Source organism: Ovis aries, chromosome 13 (assembly GCF_016772045.2).
Source record: "Ovis aries strain OAR_USU_Benz2616 breed Rambouillet chromosome 13, ARS-UI_Ramb_v3.0, whole genome shotgun sequence".
NCBI classification, from domain to species: Eukaryota; Metazoa; Chordata; class Mammalia; order Artiodactyla; family Bovidae; genus Ovis; species Ovis aries.
This window is the reverse complement of record NC_056066.1, coordinates 75858240-75875396: the sequence shown is the minus strand read 5'-3', so window position 1 is coordinate 75875396 and position 17157 is coordinate 75858240. Positions and strand designations below refer to the sequence as shown.

Sequence of the window (17157 nt, the reverse complement as noted above, 5' to 3'; positions counted from 1 at the left end):
CTCAGCTATAAAAAAGAATGAAATGCTGCCTTTTGCAGCAACATGGATGGACCCAGACAATATTTGTCTTAGCAAGATAAGTCAAAGACAAGCGCTGTATGCTCTCACTTATGTGTGGAATAAATATATATATGGGCAGCGTAGGGGTATGGGATTAAGAGCTATAAACCACTACCTATGAAATAGATAAACAATAAGGATATGCACACAGCACAGGGAATTACAGTCACTTTGTCATAATGGGGTATAATCTGTAAAAATACTGAATTGAAATGCTATATACTTGAATTTAATATAACATAAATCAATAAAAAATTGTACTTCAATTGAAAAAAAGAGAATTGTATAGGGTAGCCCAGTGGGTATGCTTAGGACCGGCATCCTATCCTCTGAGACATTTGGACTGATTTTCTCAGGACCTTTGGAGCCTCTGTTCTGGTGGGGAATCGGGAGGAGAAGGGGTACCTGGTTTCGAGGGAGACCTTCCGCTCTCCCCAGGGACTGCCTTGGATGGCTTTCCTTGTGTGGAGCCGAGCTTCCAGTCATCGGATGGCCAGGTGACTGACTGGCTTCTTCTATGTCTAGGGAACCTTTCTGATAGAACCTCTGGGGTTAGGTGAGGACGCCGCACACGCAAAGAAAGGCCTGGAGTTATGATACTGGGTTGCTGGGGCTCTGAGAGCTAAAGTTAGCCTGGTCCAAATGTGACCCCCTTGCAAAGGCGGGAGTGAAGGCTTCTCTCTCTCTGAGTCCCGATGATTCGAAATCCATGTTGTGAGGCTGTGGGCTCCGTGAACACATACTTGTTCCTCTAGCCTGCTTTTCTTACGGTTTGGGAAATTCATGCTTCAGCCCCTACCCGATACCGTCCAATTGGGGTTCTTTTGTTGTGAGCAGCTTTTCTTACGGTTTGGGAAATTCATGCTTCAGCCCCTGCCTGATACCGTCCGGTTGGGGTTCTTTTGTTGTGAGCGGCGGAAGCCAGGTCGGGTTCTTTGGAGCAGGGAAGGGATGGACTGGGAGGTGGATGGACTCAGTGGAGTGGCTGGAGGCCCAGTGCTGTTTTGGGGAGTGAGGCTAAATATACAGTCTCTTCAGATCGATAGGATAGAGTCCCCAGGGAGAGTCCCTTACCTAGGGCCTTTTTTTTGCCCTTTGGCCGAGGAAGGGCTGGTATTAGACCCTTGGACCCTCCAGGGTTGCCCTCACTGGGGAAGAGATAATTCCTCAAAGGAGGATGAGGACCACCAGGCATCTTGGGAAACTGGCAGCATCATGCCCTCCTTGTGGGTGGAGAGGAGACCCTGAGCTGTACTGGAGAAACGTAGAAGTCCTAAGAGGAATTGGCTCAGAATTCTTTCATTCTGTTCCTGTGTAGTTTGTACGACCTTTCGGATTCTCTAACTGAATTTCAATTTGTGCACCCTCTTCCCCCTGACACATACTCACTTATTAACTGAATAATTCCCAAGCCAGTCATTGCCATAACGCCAGCCCTGGCATTTACTGGAGCATTTTAGTTCTCAGGAGACAAAGCTTTCGCACTTTCAAGATGTCAGGTTGACATTTGTGTCCAGGGGTAATGACCTGCTGAAAGAGGCTAGAGCAAAACTCTGAAGTGCCGTAGAGGTGCCCGGTGTGTTTGCCTAGCTGCTGTTTTCCTGAGTACTCACTAGGTGTCAAGTATTAGATGTAAATTACTTCGTTTGATTCTCTTAATAATGCTGTGTTACAGGTGTGTTGTTATTCCCTTTTTATAGTCCAGGAAACTGAAGCTCAGAGAGGTTAATGAAGTGGCCAAGTAGAGAAGAGAGGTTAGGTTTTATCTTTGATCTTAAACCTTTGTCCTTGGTCATGAGCCCCCAGGATCCTGGGTGAGATGTCCTCAGGGGCCAGCAGGTGGACCAGTGAATGTAGCTGGTATCCAGGGTTTCAGGGCCTTTGGTGGGTGGGAGACCATCTGTCCTAAAGGGGTAGGGTGCCTCCCTCTGATTGCTGAACAAAGCAGGAACAGGAATATGTCTCACTTGGTGTCACCAGCTGGGATTTTATTCCCCTCCCCGCCCGCCTCCTGTAAAAATGCCTGATTTAGAATCGTGATCCATGTAGCCCAGTTTCTGAAAGACCATGCATGAACCCAACAGAACACATCTCCGGGTCACAAGTGGTGGGAGAGTTGTGGGTTTGCATTCTCTGCAGGAGACTGGACACAGCACAGTTCAGTGTAGGATTTTAGCCACACGACGTAGGAGTGTGGCTCCTCCAAGGATAGGAACTTAAAGTCTGAAAAGTGATGGACGCTAGGCGCTCACGGCTCCATACAAAGGCTCTCCTGTTTGGGCTGCCTGTGTCTTGATCCTGGGATGTGTACATTTTGCAGTAATGATTGTGGTGTGCGGATGCCAGGCTGCCAAAGCTGAAACCATTTTTAAAAAATGTCTGTGTAATGTCACCCGCGCAAGGGAACGAGCCACTTGGAAACCCTGCACAGATGCAACGGAAGCCCAAGATATTAAAATCTCGAACAGTACCATTCTTGCTGAGATTTGCCTCGGTATGAATATGTTTTCCAAGACAGGAAGCTGGAGAATATACAATTACAGCAATTTGCTAACCAGCCCGACCTTAATTAGTACAGGATCCTCGTTCTCACTGTTGTATGTAAATTAAGCTTGTTTCACAAAGGGACTGTTTATGAGGACGGCTCTCAGACAGAGACCTTGTATCATTCTTTTTTTTTTTTTTTCCCCAAGGAAACTTTAAGAAACTATAACCGTAAACACCCATTAAATCACAGTGCGAGGCTGAAGTGCTGAGAATATTTCTTCTCAAAAATGAGCATCAGTATTTTTAACTCAATTTTGGCTCTTCACATTTCCTCCAGCCCGAGAAGTGTCATCCATATACTGTGCAGTGGAAGGAATTGATTTGCGAGTTAGATAACTACCAGATTGTTCCTCTCCCAACAAGGTCTAAAATATTCCTGCAACTCTTGAGAATTTTTGGATATGGCTTTCTGAATGAGAAACCTTCTACCTTCTCTTGGCCTGCAGAGCCTCGGTGCAGTCTGCCCGTGGAATCCTGTCAGCACCTTCTGTGCGATTTATCTTCATGGTTCACTCGTGGAAAACCCTGCGTTTGCCCCAGTTTTGAAGCCTGACCTACGTTACATGTTTATGTGACTGCTGTTGTTCCAGAAGACTGTGATCGACAATGAACCATTTTCAACCTTAGTTTCAAAAGAACCATCTCTCCTTTTTCCTTCTCCCAGTGCCTCTGGAGTTAACATTCTAGGTCTGAGGCCTTTTAGAGATCCTGGCGCTTTTTTTTTTTTTTGCTTGAAAGTTTCAAAGAGTAGTTATTTCACTTTGCTCCATTGGTGGAGGCCCCTTGATGATTAACTTGAGGGGAGCAAGCTTGGCAAGCCCACATCTCAGAGTTGGGGTGAGTGGGAGTGCCCCCCCCTGCCCAATTCTGTCTTACCTTCAGCTTTCCTGGAACCCAGAGATCGAGCATTTCAAAGGGAACAGTAACAAGGTTTTTATTTTTTAAGTATTATTATTATGTTTGGCCGATTTGTGCAGTGTGTGGGATCTTAGTTCTCCGACCAGGGATCGAACCAGTGCCTTTGGTGCTGAAAACACCGTTTCCTAACCACTGGACCACCAGGGAATTCCCAGCAACATGGTTTTTAATCCAGTCACAGAATTGTTCAGTGATCATCTCGTTGTTTATTCTTTCAGTCGTGTCCAACTCTTTTGCAACCCAGTGGACTGTGGCCCGCAAGGCTCCTCTGTCCATGGGATTTCCCAGGCAGGAATACTGGAGTGCATTGCCATTTCCTACTCCAGGGGACCTTCCCGACCCAGGGATCAGACCCTCATTTCCTGCATTGGCAGGTGGATTCTTTTACCACTGAGCTACCAGGGAAGCTTCGTTCAGTGAATCACCACAGTCTTATTTTGGAACATTTTCATCACCCCAGTAAAAACTCCCTAACCCTTTAGCAGTAACACCCCATTCATTGCCCAGTTATCCCAGCCCGTGGTGACCACGAGCCTGCTTTCTTCCTCTCTGGATTTGCTTACCTGGATCATTTCGTATAGATGGACTCATTTAGTATGTGAACGTTCATGTCTGACTTCTTCCTTGTAGATTAATGTTCTTATGCTTAGTCAGTCATGTTGTAGCACATATCACTTAAAAAAAAATTATTTGCTTATTTTAAGGCTGTGCTGAGTCTTAGTTGTGGCAAGCAACTTTGTGGCACGTCAACTTCTTAGGTGCAGCATGTGGGACCTGGTTCCCTGACCCAGGGATTGTACCCCGGCCCCTTGTGTTGGGCGCATAGAGTCTCAGCCACTGAACCACCAGGGAAGTCCCCTCACACCACTCCTCGATTCCTTTTTATGTCTGAATAATGTTCCATCGCATTATTCCATTGTCACATTTTGTTTTATTTATCCATTTATCTGTTGATGGACTTGAGTTGTTTCTTTTTTTTTTTTTGGCTGTCATGAAGAACAGTGCCGTAGACATTCGTGGGCCAGTTTTTATGTGGGTGTATGTTTTCATTTCTCTTGGATGTGGACCTCGGAGTGTGGTTATGGGGTCATAGGGTAGCTCTGTATTTAGCCTTTTGAGGAATGTACAGATTTTTGAACACGCGCAGGTCTTTTCCACATTTCCTTTCTTGACCTTGCGTCTTTCCTATTAGTGTTTCTCCTTTTTCGGGCCTCTCCATAGCCAAATTTGGTAAAAGGAGCGTCAGTATTTAGCTCTTGGTTTCCTTACTTCCTGCTGTGTTCTGCCAGCTCCGTGGTGGCATCCACCGAGAGGCTGCCTGTTAGCAGTTCCCGCCGGGCTTCCTGTAGACTCCAGTGGGCGGTGTCAGCACTTGGTGCCCTGATCTAGCAGAGGCAGTGGACACTGCTGATCATTCCCCTAGAACCTGCCTCTTCTTGTGCTTTTCCTCTAATTTCCCCGGCTCCTCCTCTTCTCCCCACTGCTAAGTGTTGGCATCGCTGAGAGCTTGGTTCCTCATCTTGCCCAGCACGTTCTTTCCCTGGGTGATCTCGCCCACATCTGTGGCTTTATGACTCAGGAATATCTTACTTCCAGCCTAGATGTTTCTTGAGTTATGATGCAGACGGCTAGCTGCCTACCTGACTGCCCGACCTGTTGGTCCTGGGCATCTCAAACTCAACATGTCCCAAACTGATTTCACTGTCTGCCTTCCCTCCTGCTCCCCTAACAAAATACCTGCTTCTCCCCCATGGTGAATAAGCCAGGACTCTGCCAGTTGGCTAGGCCAGGGATATGGGACTGAGCCTCGATTCTTCTATCCTTTTGCCCTTTTTTTGTTGCTTTCTTACAATAATACATTGTACCTATCACTCTTCTTCAGGTTATCACCAGTGAACTATACTAGTCTTTTTTTTTGGCTTCACCCAGCAGCATGTGGGATCTTAGTTCCCTCAAGCTTGCACCTCATGCATTGGAAGTGGGGCGTCTTAGCCACTCACTGGACCACCAGAAAAGTCCCTTTATTTTAACTGGGCTCCCATCTCTTAGCTGCCCTACCCTCCTGATCTTTCTAAAAGGAACCTCTCTTTCAGCTACCACCTTCTGCTTTGAAGTCTTAAGGGCTCACTTCTTGGTATTAGGATGAAGAGCAAAATCCTAAAACCCTTGTGTGTGAGCCTTGCCCGCTTTTCCAGCCTCCTGCCTCTGTGTGCCCCTTTCTCTCTACTCCCACCACACTGATCTTTTCAGATCCTCCGAAGGAAGGTCCTCCGCTCTCTTTTTTCCTCCTAACATCCTACCTCCCCTGGATGCTCAGGCTCCAGGTGGGGCTGGGTCCTGCCTTTTGTTTTCGTGTAGCTTGCTTTCCCCAGTGCCCGTTGTACCACCACTTGTTCCTGTTCCAGTTGGAGCACAATAAATATATCTCTTGAATGAATGAGCGTGACTTGACTTTGCCTACCAGGTGGATAGAACTCCTGGAGAAGGAAGTAAAAGCACCCTTTCAGCTAGAGTGGATGGCTTTGTTTCCAGCATCTTCTCTGCCTGGAAATAATTACCTAAGCTCAAATTTCTTCTCTCTCTGAAGTGATCGGTGGCTTGTCTGTCTTTCCCCCCCCAGGGATATGGGGCTTTTTGAAATGGCCCCCTTCCCTTTGATTTCTTTCCTTCCCCAGGTATTAAGCCCACTTGTAACAGCCCCTTTTCCAAACACAAGTGCGATTGTCTTGCTTGCCTGCTTTGGGTTGCTGGTGGCTCCTGAAGATGACCCCAGCCCTGAGTTGAGATTCAAGGCCCTACTCCATCTGTGCTTTCTGGGGCTCTGGTCAGTGTCCCTGCAGAACCTGCCCCTTCTATTCAGCCTGTCCGACCTGAGTGCCTACCGGCTCCCTCCTGCTCCTCGCCGGGTCATAGGTTTGTCCATCTTTCCAGGCTGCTCTCCCCAGGACCTGTCTTCTCCATGTCCTCAGGGACCCAGGCTCCCCTCTTGTGGAACCTTCCCTGGGGAAATTCCCTAGCAGTCTGTCAAGTGGTTAGGACTTCATGGTTTCACTGCCCGAGGGTACAAGTTCCATCCCAGGTCAGGGAACTAAGATCCTGCAAGCTGCAAGCATGGTGAAGAAAAAAGAAATCACCCCGAAAAGTCCCCTAAATTGGCCAGGAAAAGGAAATAATTGGTAATCCGCTCTGATCAGACATTCTCACACATCCTGAAGGTTTGAAAAATTTCCAACCTAGGCTGAAGGTGGCAAGTCCACAAACATTTCTAGCCCCCCGAATCATTTTGCTCTGAAGGCTACTACCAGATTCTTCCCTTAGGCACAGGTGGAGGATTCTGAAGGGGCCTGCTTGCCTGCTGAACTTCCTCCCTTGTCTGTTGTCTGTTGAGCTGCTAAATCGAGGCTTGTCTGATTAGGTAGCTACTCTGTGACTGTTTCAGTTTATATTAATTGAAATAAAAATTCCTTTTTCAGTTGGACTAGTCACATTGCAAGTGCCCAATAACCACACGTGGCTAGAGGCTGTCCAGATATGTAGACAACACAGATACGGAATGTTGCCATCATCATAGAAAGTCCTGTTGGACTGCACTGCATCACAACTCTCAATACATTAACACGTCGTGCTGGATGTAGTAGGTGAAAACACCTAGCTATGGATTGGCCCAGCATAGAACATGCTCAAAAAGTAATTCTATCGGTGTCTTAAATTTCACTTGATTAGATTCTCCTGGGCTTTTTTTTTTTTTTTTAAAGATCTGCAAAGAAAGAACACAGCTATCTTCCCATCTTCTCAACTGGTATTTGTTATCCAGGCCCCTCTGAACTGCCTTTCTGCCAGGTTCTTTGGCATCTTGGTGTGCAGGCTGGGGGAAAAAGAATCCAGGATGTGCTGGGCCACCCTCTCCCCAGCCTTCAGCCTCTGTTGTTGCATTCTTTCCCCTTTGTGTCTCCTCCTGAACTGATAACAGGGACCAGGTCTTCTTATCTCTTTAAGGTGTAACTAGCGATTTCTAGTCCTGGCTTCCCTCTTGGCTCAGTTCAGTTAGTTCAGTCGCTCAGTCGTGTCCTACTCTCAGCATCAGAGTCTTTTTCAGTGAGTCAACTCTTCACATGAGGTGGCCAAAGTACTGGAGTTTCAGCTTTAGCATCATTCCTTCCAAAGAAATTCCAGGGTTGATCTTCAGAATGGACTGGTTGGATCTCCTTGCAGTCCCAGGGACTCTCAAGAGTCTTTTCCAACAGCACGGTTCAAAAGCATCAATTCTTCGGTGCTCAGCCTTCTTCACAGTCCAACTCTCACATCCATACATGACCACCGGAAAAACCATAGCCTTGACTAGACGGACCTTAGTTGGCAGAGTAATGTCTCTGCTTTTGAATATGCTATCTAGGTTGGTCATAGCTTTTCTTCCAAGGAGTAAAGCGTCTTTTAATTTCATGGCTGCAGTCACCATCTGCAGTGATTTGGGAGCCCCCCAAAATAAAGTCTGCCACCGTTTCCACTGTTTCCCCATCTATTTCCCATGAAGTGATGGGACCAGATGCCATGATCTTCGTTTTCTGAATGTTGAGCTTTAAGCCAACTTTTTCACTCTCCTCTTTAACTTTCATCAAGAGGCTTTTTAGCTCCTCTTCACTTTCTGCCATAAGGGTGGTTGTCATCTGCATATCTGAGGTTATTGATATTTCTCCCGGCAATCTTGATTCCAGCTTGTGTTTCTTCCAGTCCAGCGTTTCTCATGATGTACTCTGCATATAAGTTAAATAAGCAGGGTGACAATATACAGCCTTGACGCACTCCCTTTTCCTATTTGGAACCAGTCTGTTGTTCCATGTCCAGTTCTAACTGTTGCTTCCTGACCTGCATACAAATTTCTCAAGAGGCAGGTTAGGTGGTCTGGTATTCCCATCTCTTTCAGAATTTGCCACAGTTTATTGTGATCCACACAGTCAAAGGCTTTGGCATAGTCAGGTAAAGAATCTGCCTGCAATGCAGGAGACCTGGGTTCGATTCCTGGGTCGGGAAGATCCCCTGGAGAAGGAAATGGCAACCCACTCCAGTATTCTTGCCTGGAGAATCCCACAGACAGACGAGCCTGGCAGGCTACAGTCCATGGGGTCGCAAGAGTTGGACACGACTTAGTGACTAAACCAGTGATTTGTAGTAGCTGCTCAATAAATGCTTTATGAATGAAGACTCTCTTCCAAGAAATAGAAACTATGTAAGGGAATAAAATGGTTGATTGGATTTTCTTTGCTTTTTTTTAAAAAAAGTAATTTTTATTTATTTACTTTTGGCTGTGCTGGGCCTTTGTTGCTCGCGGGCTTCTCTCTGGTTGCAGAGAGTAGGGGCTACTCTCTCGCTGTGGAGTGCTGGCTTTTCTTGTTGCGAAGCATGGGCTCAAAGACGCACAGACTTCAGTAGTTGCAGCTCCCAGGCTCTACAACACAGACTTAATAGTTGTGCATGGGCTTAGCTGCTCCGTGGCCTGTGGGACTCTCCGAGAGACTGAACCCGTGTCTCCCACAATGGCAGGCGGATTCTTTACCACTGAACTACCAGGGAAGCCCTGGATTTTCTCTCTCTCTCTTTTTTTAATCTTTTTTTTGAGTGCACCTTGCAGCATGTGGGATATTAATTCCCAGATCAGGGATGAACCCGCACCCACTGTAGTGGAGACGTGGAGTCTTAACCACTGCACTTCCAGGCAAGTCCCTGGATTTTCTTTTCAAATGGTAAAGTCAGTTCATCTCCTGGCAACAAGCTGAAGTATACAAAGAAAAAGCTCAGAAATCCTCTGCCCGGTAACTTAGTTGACAGTTTGATATGTTTTCATCTGTCCTTTGTCTTCCTGTTAGGAAAATAAAAACAAACGTTTACCATGTTGGGCTTGCGTTGTCTGGATCTTGGCCATTTTAGCAAAGCATCCTTTATCTCTTATCCTACTATTTACCTGCTTTGCCCTTCTCTGCTCTACTCTGCCTTGAAGGGATTTTCAAGGTTACGATTAATTATCTTGACAGTTAAGAATGATGGAAACCTTGGCAAATGGGGAATTTCATGTTCCATCCTAAGGGTAGGGGAAGCAGCCTGGAGGATCGTACCATGTGGAAATGGGGACTTTTTGTGGCTGGATCTTAATTTTGTTTTTTTTAAAGAGGAGCTAGTAATCTGGATTTCTTGATCAGTTTTTCCCAATTTTTAAATACCAACAACTAAAGAATCACACAGCTGTGAGGAGTGGACTGGATGCAGTCCGGAATCCTTCCATGGGGCCATCTCCCACCCAGGCAGGGCCGTCAGTTTCCTTAGATGATTTCCTGGCCATTGCTTCTCTTCTGGATCACTGGCTCATCTCATCAGCTGTCACTTGGGCCCTGTGCCTAGTAAGACTGACCTGCTTTTGCCCTTCACCTTCTTAACCAGCCTCTAGTAACCGCCTATACCCACACAGGAACACGGGGACCATCTTTCAAACCAGGCTGCTATTTCTTGGGTTGAGACCAGACATGGTAGTAGTTGCTGAGAGTTACTTGACAAATATCTTTCCAATCGAGACTCCCCTCAAGCTGGGTGAAAATGCTTTTATCTGAGAAGCCCAGGGGAACAGAGATGAAGACAAGAGGGCAGATTTAATTTCTCTTGTCGCACGCCTGTTGAGTGGGATGGAGGGAAGACGAACTTGAGAAGCCATTTTTCACTCTCCCCTTTCTGAGGCCGAGCCCATCTTGCTGGCTTCCCATGGAAGAGTGCCCATGCGATGGGCCCCTTTTTTCGTCTTGGAGGGCCGCGCTGGACAGTCCAGGCAAGCCTTCAGGGAGGTGTGGAAAAGAGAACCTCGGTGGCCTTAAAAAGGTCTGATAAGAAAAAGGGCCAAGAATCTGGGTGAAGAGGTGTGGTGAAATGGTCATCACAGTGGGGAGTCTCCCAGTTGGGAGTTTGTTTTCCCCGGAGAAAGTCATTCTTCTTTTCTAACACTAAATCTTTCTGAAACAATAGCTCTCCCCAAGAAGAATGGAGGGAGTTAGGAAATGAGTGGCCAGAGAAAACTCTTCTGAATTTTCTGCCTTTGGTTTCTCCGTAATTGCATTTAGCTGCTAGGCCCCATCACGTTCAAGATATAAATCCTCACTTAATCTCCTCCTTTGGGGAAAATGGGCTCTTTAGACCAGAAGCGAGAATAGCCGAGTACCTGTTGAAAAGGGAATTTCCTCCTTCAGTTTCTTTCAGACCCTGGAATGGCCAGGCTCCCTTTTGTGTAATCCTCCCTGCCCACTTCACCAAGACCCTCTGGCCATCTTGGTCTCCCGGGACATATGCTTAGACCTGGGAAGAAAAACTAGAGTTTGCTGTGATCACACTTCATTTAGCTGGTCCAGGGTGTTTGGTGACTGCCTCTGAGCCACACTGGGTGTCAGGCACTGAGCTACAGCAAAGAAAAACAGAAAAACTGAGATTGAGTTCGCATTCTGGAGGAGACACAATAAGCTAGCGAATCAGTAAAAAAGAGAATGTTTCGATAATTTCCAGCTAGAGATGACTTCAATGAAGGGGCGGGGTGTGGGGGCAGAAACCACTTTAAGATGGTAGAATCAGCGACGGAGACTGGGTTGGTAAAGGAAGGCTTCTCTGGGGAGGTGACTATTGAAGCCAAAAGTAGAAGTTGCCCACTATGGGAAGATTGGGCATAGAAGGTGCCAGGTGGAAGAATCAGCCAGGACAAATGAGATTGGCTCCTTTGGGGCTGTTTGTGTTTAAAAGTGAAAGTCGCTCAGTCATGTCCGACTCTTTGCGACCCTCCAGGCCAGAATTCTGGAGTGGGGGTAGCCTTTCCCTCCTCCAGGGGATTTTCCCAACCCAGGGAACATAGGTCTCCTGCATTGCAGGTGGATTCTTTGGGGATGTGCCACAAAAGAAGCTGTTTGTGGTTAGGGTTGAGTAAAAGAAAGGTGGATAAAAGATGGGCATGGCCAGATCCCTGCGGGCATGGTGGGCGCCTGCAGTAAGCCCCTTGGCAGTGGGTTTTAAGTAGGGGACGGCTTATTTCCTTTAGGTTTGAAGAAGGCTGCTGGCAAGGGCAAGTGAATAGTTCCAGGGCTGGGATCAAGATGGTGGCCACTGTGAAGGGCGGGCCAAAGGGGAACAGGCAGGAGGATGGTGGGCAGGGGAGGAACAGCTCTCTGCAGAGCACTTGCTGCGTGCCAGATACCACGTAGGCACTTCATGCCTCCATCCTGACCCTGCCAGGTCTGGCATTCTTCACGCATGTTGTGGATTACTAGGATTCTGAGGCCAGCGCTCTCCCAGGCTTCCTGAGTCTCACTTGAGTAGGGAGGAGAGGGCGTTAGGAGGCCTCCTAGGGTGGAAGGTCACAGCGGGGCTGGGTCTGTGGGCCACCAACCTGGTGCTTCTTCTTTGATCTGGGAGGAAATCCTGAGCCCTGAGGGGATTTGAAGCTGGCTTGGTTGAACTTGTGCCAGCCTGGGAGGACTTACTATGAAAGTCTGGTATTTCCCATCAGTGAACCTTTTCAGGAACAGGCTGGGAAGGGCTCATTGGGGGGCAAATCAAGGTGAAGAGGCAAAATGATTTGGGGAAACTGGTTTGAGATTTCTGGGTTCGTGTCTTTGCCCTGGCCCGAGGTTACCTACCAGTAATAACTGGTGGTGTTTTGAGCTGTTCACTGTGCTCACAGTACCTCTTTTATTCCTAACAGTCCTTGAAGGAAGAGTCTTTAACAGTTAACAGCTGGGTTGACTAGGCACAGAGGTTAAGTCACTTGCCAAAGGACTTGGTGGCAGGGTTAGGATTTAGAACTGGTGGTATGGCTCCAAAGTCCACGTGCTGAACAACAGTGTTGTGTTGATGTTGGCTGGCACCAAACATGCCCTTGAGTGTGAAAGTCACTCAGGCGTGTCTGACTCTTTGTGATCCCGTGGACTATACAGTCCATGGAATTTCCAGGCCAGAATACTGGAGTGGGTAACCATTCCCTTCTCGAGGGGATCTTTCTGACCCAGAAATTGAACTAGGGTCTCTTGCATTGCAGGTGGATTCTTTTACCAGCTGAGCTACCAGGGAAGCCCCCCTGGTAAACATGCCTGTAGTGATGGAGAATTACAAGGTGGCACCCTGGACCTCAGGACAGTCAGCTGACTGATTTGGGGGAGGGGGTGTTGTCTTTGGAGTGGGACCCAGCTATGATGGAGCCCCAGCCTGCTGCTTTGGCCACCAGGTGATTTCACCTCTCACCGATGAAATGGGTACAAAAACATCATCGTTGGACTTCCCTGGTGGTCCGTTGGTTTAAGATTCTGTGCTTTAACTGCAGGGCACAGGTTTGATCCCTGGTCGGGGAAGTTCCAAATTCCGTGTGATACGGCCAAGAACCAAAGCAGAAAACCCAAACAAAAACCATCCTTATTACGTCATGTGATTTGGGGGAGGATTTGTAAAGTAGCTTCTTAATAAATATCAGCTGTGACTCACACAAGCCAAGTTTGAGAAAGAAAAGTGCAGAGATCTTTCCTGGTTATACTCTCTCCCCAGTGTGTTATTCACAAATTCCCGGGATTTGTCCTGCTCAGCTTTTGGTCCATCTGTAATCAGTTTCCCATTCAGTATTTCTAGGTGGAATATATTCTGTATCCATTATTTACTAGTCACTTCCTCATGGGCTTGCTTTTCTCCGGGCCTCAGTTTCCTCATCAGTAAAACTGGGGGAGCCTCCGGCCCCACTGCCTCGTAGAGCTGCAGTGGGGAGGCAGTCCGTTCGCACTTGTGTCCAGAACAGGTGACAGACACGGTCCACGGATGGGAGCTGTTCCTACTGTTTTTCTCTGGCCGTCCTCCCAGCGGGGCAGGGCCCTTCCCTGGGTGGTTTCTCAGGGAGCCCAGATGTCTAGGAGTTTCTCAGTGACTATTTGTTGACTGACTGATCCCATTGTTTTCTTCTCTTTGAAATCTGAAGTCAGGGCCGCCAGGTGAAACATAAGGCATCGTTTTCCTTCTTAATGGCTGCAGAAACCTTCGTGGGTGGTGTATTGACACAAAGTTAGACCTGCCTGGCAGCTCCCTGGAAGTCTCTTTACCGCCAGGGTTTTTCTCATCATCGGGTGCTTTTGACATGTCCTGTCCCTGATCATTCACTGGGATGGGAGTTGACCTGAGCACGGTGGGGTGTTGAGCAGCACCGCTGGACTCAGAGTCCAGGTAGCAGCCCCCCTCTCTTTGCCTGGTTTTGACAGCCAGAAATGTCTCCAGACATTGCCAAGTGTCCCCTGAGGGGAACAGGCTGAGAACCAGTTTTTCACTGTTTCAGACACCTGAGCCCCTTAAGAGCAGCTCCTCATTAACGCCAGGGTAGGGAGAGGGTGGTGGGGGTGTGGGAGATGTTCTGAATTCCTCTTGTGTGCAGGGGGTGGGGTGGGGTGCAGACGTGGTCCCTGGCATGTACTGGGAGCCCCATAAATCTTGTCGTTATCATCCGTTTCTTCCCATGGACATTTAAAAATACCTTAAATAGTTAAATACGTGACTGGGCTCAGAAAGCATTCAAAGAGGAGTTCCGCGCTGGCTGATTTTCCTGGGTGTTCCTCCAGGCCTTTGCAAACCCAGAGCCCACGCAGCTCCTATATCTTTCACCCAGGTTCTATTTCTGGCCTTCTTTCATTTGGATTTTGCCCCACGCCAGTACATAAAGACGTGCGTCCTTCCCTGTTTCATTTTTTGACGGCACGTCAGGCCCCTATGGATGACATTGGAGTTACTGCCCATCTTTGACTTTCCTCTTAAGGCGTGTTGTAGTGGCTTTGCTAATCCATGCTTCTGTACACGCTTAAGCCTGGGGGCCTCCATATCCGGGTGATCTTAGGGAGTCCTTTTGACCGGGGTAATTTGAGTGACATTCTGGGCCTAACATCTTTGCTTCTTCCAAAAAAAAAAAAAAAAGGCAATGAGGTGACTAGAGGGCCTGTCCCTTCTTCTCTGGTGTCTTCTAGAGAATTTTCTTTGTCTTCATTAAGGGGACTTACGGAGAAGACAGACCCCGCCCAGGGTGGGTGGGGAACGTTGCCTGGTTACCACCGGGGGCAGCACCTCTTCCCTCATCTGCCGACCCTCTTCCCTGTGGCCTCTATCATCCCCCCTTTCTTCTCCAGCCCACTTTGCTACTTCAGCTGGCGGCTAGCAGTCTTTTTGTTTCGGAACTGGCCTTCTGATGCTGCAATTCCTCATTGCAGTTTGAAAGCCACCCATCAGTGCCTGAGCTTTCCAGAACCTGAGCAGAGTCCCTGCCGCCCGGATAAATAATGCACACGGGCTTGGGGCGTTGGGACCAGCTCCTCCTGCGACCTTGCTCCTCTGCCAGCTGCGCTGTAAAGGCCGAGGGCAACTGGTTCCTCCACATTTTCTTTGTGGCAGTCTGGCGGGTCTTTAAAGTCCTCATCTATGTACACGCGTTGGATTGCCAGCCTTCTGGGCCTAGACCTGCTGAGGGGGGTGGGTGGGGCACAGTGAGTGATTTTTTTCTTAGGGAGTTGGGCCCTGCCTTCCCTCCGCTCGGTAAAGCCTGAAAGAGCTTGGCATTCTGGAACCAGGAAATTCCTGTTGAGATGTTGTCGTTTTTTCCAGAGGCTTCATCCCAGCTGGGGTTGGGGGAGGGGGGCCGGGGGAAGGAGGAAGGGCTACTTGGTTGCCATTGCCTCTAGATGTTGAAGGCTAAACCTTTGCAAATCAGCCTCTTCTCCTTCCCTTGGTGGAAGCCATCTCTCCTCCGGCCGGGAGAGTTTGGAAGTTCATCTTTTACATATGAATGTGCCCATTAATCATCACTTCTGCATTATTGGGGGGGGGAGAGAGGAGAGAGGAGAGAGGGAGGTGGAAAGGGAGGAGGGTTGGGGGAGAGGGAGACTGAGTCTGCAGTGGGAAGATGGTTTTCTCATTTCTGGGAGAGGCGCATTAGAACTAAATTGGAAACAATTATTGGGAAAAAAGAAACCACCTTCAAAATGCAAGCTACCCCAACTTTCATTCCCCACCCCCACCCCCACCCTCCCTTCTGATATTCTCAGTCGGGCCAAGTAGAACCATGCAATTTGTTGTGTTTATTCACATCAGTGAAATAAATGGCTCTCTGGTGCTGGCACTGAAGATTTTCAGCTCAGCCGAGCCGCTGTCTGCCAAGGGTGATAAATGAGAGTCTGCAAGCCTGGGGGACACGGAGGCCTGTCGTGGGCCTCGGGCTGCCTGATTGCAGGGAGGCGAGGCTGTCCCGGCCCCGCCGGCCGGCCTGGGAAGCGGTGACTCTTAGCCTGCCGGCTCTGCCGCTTCCTCCTCCCCCTGGGAGAGGCCGCTGAGCATCCGGAAGCAGGAATGTGTGCCGTGTGTGAGCCTCTGTTCTCTTTTAAAGAGAGGCTAGGCCCTCCGAACGGCAGAGCTTTCTCAATGGCAGGTAAGTGCCCCGTTGGCAGGGTTACCTGCCCCTCGCTCGCTTGGATCTCAGAGGTACCCAGATTCTGGTCCAGTGACGTGTCCCCCAAGTTGAGAACGACCCGTTTCCTCATCTGCATTCCAGCCCTTCTTTCCCTGATCTGGAAGTTCACAGTCACATGCGGGAGACCTTTAAAGGAGCCCGGCTTAGGCCAGGGCGGCCTTTCCCTGGGAGGCCCAGGTCGCAGCCGTGTCTTCCAGCTTTGGTGGGTCCCCGGTCCGAAGACTGTTCACCTGAGCGTTCCGGTCACTCACGTGTTCCTCGTGGCCGGGACCTGGTCCCCTCCCCGCCCCCACACTTCGCTCTAGATTCCTCTCCTTTTTGCTCCGGGCTTGGAGGAAATTCCGGGCTTTTGTTTCATTATGATGTAATGACTGGCTGGAGAGGGCCGGAAGGATTCCTGGGGAGGGAGGTCTGTTAGGGTACCTGCTCTGCGTCTTTGGGAAAGGCTCGGAAAGGATGAGCCGTGCTGGGCTCTGCTGCTCCCGGGAAAGAGCGGCGTGTGGTCACGCTGAAGGAGGCCGTGCTGAAGGCTGGCAGCTATGGCGCCTGCTTTCGTGCTTGAGCCTCCGCAGGCCTCCGGTCTGCCCCTGCCCCTGCCTTCTCGGTGGCAGGCGGAAACCTGGTCTCTGCACGATCTGATGGACGTGAAGACATCACGTCCTGGGGTCCTTCTCATCTCCACTTCATATAGGCTGGTATTTCCGTAACAGAATTTGTGGCCTTGATTTAACACGCTTTCTCGAAGAAATCGACTCTGTTTTTGGAGAAGGATGGAGGAGGAGGAAGATGGGGAAGAAGGGGGATGTGTGTTGCTTTTTAAAAGAACTAGCTACTGTTTATCCAGTACTTCCTCTCTGTCTTACCAAGAGCATCTCATGAATTAACTCTGTTTAATCTGTGGATTACTCCGTGGGGTACCGCCATCTCCATCGGCCGGAAGGAAGCGTGGCGGCACAGAGAGGTTAAGGAACTTGCTTAGAGCCACACTGCCCTCTCGCGTGTCCCGACTGCCCTGTGTCCTTGCCGCCCGGCCTGACTTCAGTGTAGGGGGACCAGGTTGTCCAGGTTTGCCTGAGACTGTTCATCTCCAGCCAGCTGATGGTGGGTCACCCCACCTCTGTGGCCTTCGGCGCTGG

The 17157-nt window shown here is 49.0% G+C and overlaps 1 protein-coding gene across 33 annotated transcripts in view; it reads left to right on the top strand.

Annotated features, from left to right (window-relative positions):
- ZMYND8 (zinc finger MYND-type containing 8) overlaps window positions 1-17157 on the top strand; it is a 122711-nt gene that overhangs the window by 14025 nt on the left and 91529 nt on the right. For 3 of the 33 annotated variants that reach the window (XM_060397084.1, XM_060397080.1, XM_060397075.1), the window contains exon 4: window positions 3054-15979. The exons of the other annotated variants lie outside the window; for them this stretch is intronic. In XM_060397084.1, coding sequence (XP_060253067.1) covers window positions 15901-15979 — 79 coding nt within the window. In that variant the 5' untranslated portion in view covers window positions 3054-15900. The remainder of the gene's footprint in view (window positions 1-3053; window positions 15980-17157) is intronic. 33 annotated transcript variants of the gene reach the window in all.